This window comes from Etheostoma cragini, chromosome 17 (assembly GCF_013103735.1).
Source record: "Etheostoma cragini isolate CJK2018 chromosome 17, CSU_Ecrag_1.0, whole genome shotgun sequence".
In the NCBI taxonomy this organism is placed as follows: domain Eukaryota; kingdom Metazoa; phylum Chordata; class Actinopteri; order Perciformes; family Percidae; genus Etheostoma; species Etheostoma cragini.
The window spans coordinates 16,743,174-16,750,078 of record NC_048423.1 but is presented as its reverse complement, the minus strand read 5'-3'; the positions used below and the strand labels follow the sequence as shown (position 1 = coordinate 16,750,078).

Here is a 6,905-nt window from a genome sequence, read left to right as displayed (position 1 = left end):
GGCTGGCGTTGTGCAGCATCTCAGTCACCTGGATGATCACCTGAACATGACACGGACAAATCCGATCATTAAACTATATGGTTTTGCAGAAATTAAAGCATGGTTTGAGAATTATTGTGCAATAACATGAGCTTTACCATTGTAGAGTAGTGAATCAATTTATGTTTTGTTATACTACATTTCAGAAACTGTTACAACAATGCTTATGCCAGGAAAACTTCCTTTCCCTTCTCTTGACTAGTAACACATACAGTAACCTGTTCTCTGGAGCTCTGTGTAAATTATGCATTATAACTTGTATACAGCAGAGGGTGCCATGCCTACAGTCTTGCTTGAACTACTCTAGTGAGAATCTTCATCATTAGACAGAACTGATGTTGCTAAAAACAAGCATGTAGTCAGTCAAAAAGAAAGGCTGTTTCAGATTCAGGAATTGGTTGTCTGTTCTATAACTCACTGTTGTGCCCAAGAGAGAGCAACAGTGGCTTGATGAGTTTAGCAGAAAAGTATTCACATAGTGGGCGGCATGGTGGTGGAGTGGTTGGCACTGTCGCTTTACAGCAACAGGGTTTCATTTTTGGGCCCGTAGGTGTGACTGGTAGGTGAAAGGTTCTTTCTCTGTGTCAGCCCTGTGAGTCTAGTGACCCGTACCGCAGCTCTTGCCCAATGTCAGCTGGGATATATAGGATAAGCGGTTACAGATAATGGATGGATGTATTCACATGGTTAAGTTATTACAAGTGACGCTACAGGGCTTAGCAAACTTTCACCTTCTTTAAAGAGAAAATTACATGGCCTGAGTACTTATCATTAGCCATAAATGTTGAGTGTAACAGCTTAAATACAGTAAGACCCTCAAGGGCTATGTTGACAAATGACAAATTAGCGAACAGCCACGGTAAACATCCACTGCCCGGTGCGCCCCCCCGCAGATGCCTTGATAACATAAAATGGCTTTGTTTCAGGACCATGTTTGACAAAACAGCCCGGGATGCCATCAGGTGTCTGCTGTCTTGAGCTGGCTGTGCAGCCTTCTGGAGTGCTCTGCTGAATTAAAGGACAAGTGGTGTGGCCTGGTTAGGAAAGGTGTTTGTATGGGGCCGGGGAGCACAAAGAGAGGCTCATTGGGGCAGGCAGATGGCCAAAGCTGGGCAATTTATCTGCCAAACAATCTATGCCCCCCCCAGAGAAACAATTGTATTTCTGGTAGTTAAAAGCATCAATCTGGTGCATAACAATAGTGACAACACATATTTCAGTATTCAAAACGCTGGCTGATTGGATGCAGAGTGTTTGATGTGTGTGTGTGTTTAGTTTGTATTATTGAATGTTTATTCAAAAAAAATGCAATATCAGTGCTTTTTTAATTCTATTCTTATTTTTGAAAAAAAAAGAAAAAAGAGTGTGAGCGAGCCAATGCTAGATCTGGGTCTATTTTTCTGGGGTTATTTTAGGCCTTTCATTTTATAAGACACATGAAGACATTAAGGGGAGAGAGCAAGGGAATGACATGCAGCAAAGGGCCGCAGGTCTGAGTTGACCCAGTGGCCACCGCGTTGAGGAGTAAACCTCTATGGGCTTTAGCCAGTGACGCCCAAGCATAACAACGCCCATGGCCAAAAACGTACTCAAAGATTCAAAGGTTCATTGCAAACAGACCGTGGTCTCTATGAACTACAATTCCCTGTAAGGATAAAGAAAAACAGGCCCAATTGAGACAAGATGTAAAGCCTCAGATAACAGCAGCAGTTATTAAACCCAAGCGCCAACAATTTCTAAGTTCTGGACTTTGAGTGTCTCTAACAAAACAAATTAGTCAGACTGCTGCTGTATAAAACTGCCATTTAAGTCCCGAGAGCTTTCACTGCTCCTCAAGACTACTGACTACCACCAGAAGTTACTGACGCACAAACTCACTGCGCCGAAGCTACAATCAGTGATCCATTATTAATGCAGAGACATATATTGAGGGGAAATAATAATAAAACAGACAAGTCAGTTATGTCCATGGCATGCATGACCTTGTCTCATTCAGGTTTACACTTGTGGCACCTACAGGAATCCCTCTTAGTAAGACTGCAGGACTGCTGAAGTCTGGCCAAGGTTTTACTATCACCAACGTGATCATACACCACGCCTACTGGATTGTCATTCAAAAATGCTCTCTCATTCTTCTAAAACTGCAATCTTGGTGTACAAATATAATTAATACAGAATATGCCCTACCAATTTTTGTACAAATGCTCAAGAAGCCACAGTATAAGTTTAATCTCAAATTTATGTTTTGTGTGTTCTTTGAATATTGATGATTGATGCTGTGTTCTTTGCTGTTAGTCTTCACAGATTGCTTTTGATGCTGTGTGGTGAAGCCAAAGCCACAATGTAGATAAATGATTCTGTAACTAATTAACTTATTTACAGTAATTTACTAAAACGGTCTGCAGTATTTCATACACGTGCTGGGTCACTTCACCTAAGACAAATGCCACCTTCAGCCGTAATTCTTTATGCATACACTTTTATGAAATAACGGTAAAACATTTACATTTAGGGAAAAGAGCATAGGAGCTGGTTCAGCAAGGTTGTATTTATACGAGTGTGGCTGTTGTTTAGGCTGTCATTCATCACTAAATTGACCAGGAGAGGATATGTGTCTGGCTAACTACTGCAGCTTAACTTCTTCCTGGTAAAACCCTGCGATACAAATGTATAACAAATGTACTGTCTAGCCTGATCCAGGCTTTACTGCTGTACAATTTGCTGGTGTCAGAAGATTATCATTACATGAAGTAGTTAAGAAGTTCTAACAAGTTATGGGTTGTATCCAGACATTTGACCTGTCCAAAAAAGATAGAGCAACTGAAGAAAAACTTCAGTTGCTCTATTACATGTGATATGCTAACCTGCAATTCAATTACTCGTTATTTCCTCTACAGAGACACATTATAGTCATTGCATCAGTCACATTAAAACCTACAGGAAGCTCTAAGCCTGAGGCATCAAACATTCTCATGTATGACATGTTCAAAGTAAAAGACAGAAGACAGTATATGAAGCTAACCTTTCTACATCGACATGAAGAACAGGAAGAACACAGTCAAACAAAGGTCGCAAGACAACTGATGTGTTTGGAGGGAATTTCCCAAACCTTTACAACCTGTTCTGTACTACACAGTGGAGCAGGAACATATGGGGTTGGAGAAAAAAATGAATTGCCAAATGAATGAGACCGTGTACTATTGTCACTGCCCCCATCCATCTGAAGGCACGGTTGTTTCCATGGTGGCGACTACATGGCAGCAGTGTGCTAATGATGACAAGAGGAGGGTTCAGCGGGAGTTTACAGAGCTGCTACACAGAGTGAGCAAGAGGGGAGACAGAGGGAGTCACAGGGGGTGAGCTTCAATATGCCAAACAATAAAATTCTAAACTGGCATTATCAGGAGAACAAAATTAGATTTGCTTACAATCTGCAAATGAATGTAAGCCATCCAAACTGCCAACTAATCTACAACTCAACAAATCAAAAACTGATCAGCCAAATTTAAAACTCTAAGGTGAAGTCAGTCTAGCCTCAAGGAGCATACGTGCTCCTGAACTGAAAATATGTCAGCAGGAAGAAACACAGTAAGATGTCATTTGAAAAAGAATGTTGAGTTACTTCTTTTATTCATTTTGCAAACTGAATTCATTCATTTAAAAGACTTGAACAACTCACTGTCATAGTAGCAGTGTGAACGCTCTGATTAAATATCTCTCTACTGTAAAGTGTGATATGGATGGAGCTGTAGCAGGAGGACTGACCTGACCGGATTGATTTATACTGGGACAACAGATGAGACTGACAACTTTATTACTTGCACACTTGCACCTCGTTCTTTTTTTATTGAGGCCTGAAACCATCAATACATCAGGGAAGGACTTTTCTTTTGCAATGGGAGATGAACTGACCACAGGAGAACAGAACTAGGATTCCTCTACTTGTCAAGAGTTTATAAAACATTCACGACAAAGGGAGACCTGTTCAACAGCAAACCAAATGAGACCTGATGGGCTCAGCACTTAGCATTCAGCGCTGTGAAAACATGTTAATTAAGAAAATACAGTCTCCATATTTTTGTTACTGCACATGGGGCCAGTATTCGGCCACTGCAATGTTAACGCTTTTAGTATAATAAGGCCTGATCTCTCGAAGTGGACACTGGTGAGAGTCCTGCTCATAAAACCAATAAATCTTAAATAGTAGGGCTGCTCGATTATAGAAAAAATAATCACGATTATTTTGGTCAATACTGAAATTATGATTATTTAACATTATTACTCATTAACCTTTGGATATGATGGATAGTGTCCACGGTCTAATCTTTTAGTGTCCTTTATCTCACAGAAAGAGTCTTTGTATCAGAATAAAATCTGTTTTACTACTGTGAGTCGGTTCAGCATTACAGATATCACACACAATGTTTCACAGCTAATGAAAAATTCCAGATACTGTTAATAACACAATATTGCATCACACGTAGCATTTTCACTCACTACGACCACTACTAGCCTACTGTCATTACTAAACATTGTGCCAAAATATGAACAATGTCGCCCTCAGTGGGCTTATTTCCTAGCTACCTAAGGAAAAATCCAGCACAGACGGTAGGCCTGCCTTAGAGTACTGTTATGTGACTTATGTTAACTCATTATAGAAATCAGTTTAACACAAAAACTAAATGCTGAGGAAACATACAGTAAATACAGTGAAATGAATTTAGTAAATTAGCCCATACACATTTTAGCAGTAAAGCTTTTATCTATGCACATTGATTTTTCAACTTATTTTGCATATTTGCACGTGTTGCCTGGCCAAAATAAGTCATACTTATATTATAAACAGTTAAAACAAACCAAGATTTTAAGATTATTTTTTGGGGCATTTTAGGCCTTTAATGGACAGGACAGTTGAAGTTAAGAAAGGGGAGAGAGAGGGGGAGTGACATGCAGCAAAGGCCCGCAGGCTGGATTCGAACCCGGGCCGGCTGCGTCGAGGAGTAAACCTCTATACATGGGCCCCCGCTCTACCAACTGCGCTATCTGGGTGCCAACTCCATGTAATTTTAAAAGCAGACGTGAGAGAGTATGACAAATATCCTTTTTTATTTTCCACTTCTTGGATTCATGAAAACTTATGTTGAAAGCCTTTGATTAATGTATTATGTTTCTGTTGTATAGGACTTTATCGTGTTTGTATTGTAACCAACAAAAGTACTTTAATATTATTAATGTGCTACCATTGAGGTACTTGAAAGCCCTGAGTCATGAGTCACCTCGAAATGAAACTGACGTAGCAGCTACCTTGACAGAAAATGGAGAGCCAGAACGGTGTTATGAAGGCATCCAAAGTAGGTCAGACAGGACTTCATCAGTGTCATAGTCTAGATGCTACTTCATGCTTAGGAAGGAAAATACATTAATGGGCCAATCAGTGATTTAAAAAAAAAGTATTTTCCCATATTTATTTTGTTAAAGGCTGTATTTTTATGTTATGTGTTCCTTCATTGTTCTTTATTTAAGGTTAAAAGGAACTCCGCTGTGCTGGTAACACTCAAGAAATTTGAGAACAACATATGATCTGACACATCTTGGTATTGTTAGTCACATTAACTTTAGTCTTAACCCACGAAGCCTGTGATGGGCTCAGTTGTTCTTCCAATTGGCTAAAAAGCCATTCACCAGAGCAACCCCAGACCTTTTTGAATGGCTCCACAGAATGTGTGACGTGGTTGACATTTCAGAGGTCTGCAAACAGGATATTGGACTGAGCCTAAAGCAGTCAAACCTCACAATCATCTCTTAAAAGTAGTTGATCGGTTGACTACATGTTGTGCAAACAGGGTCAGTAGTAGCCAACCAAAAACAAATGACTGGATCACCAAACTCTGTAGCTCTACAGAAAACCACAAACAAATTTAGCACCTAACTAGTGAAGAGAGTTGAACGACTAGCAAGCTCCAGATCCAGATATCTTTCTCAGCAGCAGATCAAACCAAAACTAATGATTGGTCCATATCTTCTGTATAAATAACTGTTTGCTAACATGTTAGCCAATCAACTTCTTTTAGAGTGTTTCTGCCCACTGGGTTGAATGTAGCTTTAGTATTTAGGTTATTCTTTTCTTACACAAAACTGAAAAATGAGCATACACACCATTCAACAATTCATGAAATTAGAAATAAGGGAAACACTACAGATCAAACAAATATAGAAAAGGGAAACTGTTCTGTTTTTGAAAGCATTGCCCACATTTTTCATTTCATTCCACTTGATCATCAGATGTAGTAAAAACCTGTAATAAATCATGGATGATCTAAGCTCCACATCCAAGCTTTACATTTACATTACGTTAGGAAAAGATCAACCCTCTGTTTGCATTACAAAATTAGTTGCCTATTTAGTATAAGAAAGCATAGTTTCCCCTTCCAGGACCTGTCTACAGCACAATAAGCATCAGCTGACTCTAATGGCGTTTTCCCACTGCTGGTAACGCCTCGGCCCGCCTCGGCTCGCCTCTGCCCATTATGCTTCCGTTTTCCATTGCAGAGCCTCAGCGTGGCTGGTCACTATAGCAACGCGTGATGAAGTAATTTTCAGCGCGGCTCACAACAGCACGTCGGCTACCTGCCGCAGCCAGAAGAAATGTTTTGTTTCAAAAGAAGGAAGCAACGAAACTCAACGCTAAAAAAAACAGGAGTTTGGGAATACCGACGGAGTTCAGACGTCGACATGACGGTTGTTCGCCGACACAAAAGGGTAAGTTAAGTTTCTTGGTAACGTTAGCGAACATTTGCATGTGTTCAGCGTCGCAGTCAGTATTTACTATACGCTATATAAAGTAGATGAACTTTAGCAACCATGAT

General features: G+C 40.1%; 1 protein-coding gene across 1 annotated transcript in view; it reads right to left on the bottom strand.

Moving 5' to 3' along the window:
• Positions 1 to 6,905, bottom strand: part of ggps1 (geranylgeranyl diphosphate synthase 1) — an 11,807-nt gene that overhangs the window by 655 nt on the left and 4,247 nt on the right. Inside the window, exon 4 of the mRNA XM_034898531.1 lies at positions 8 to 40. Coding sequence (XP_034754422.1) covers positions 8 to 40 — 33 coding nt within the window. The remainder of the gene's footprint in view (positions 1 to 7; positions 41 to 6,905) is intronic.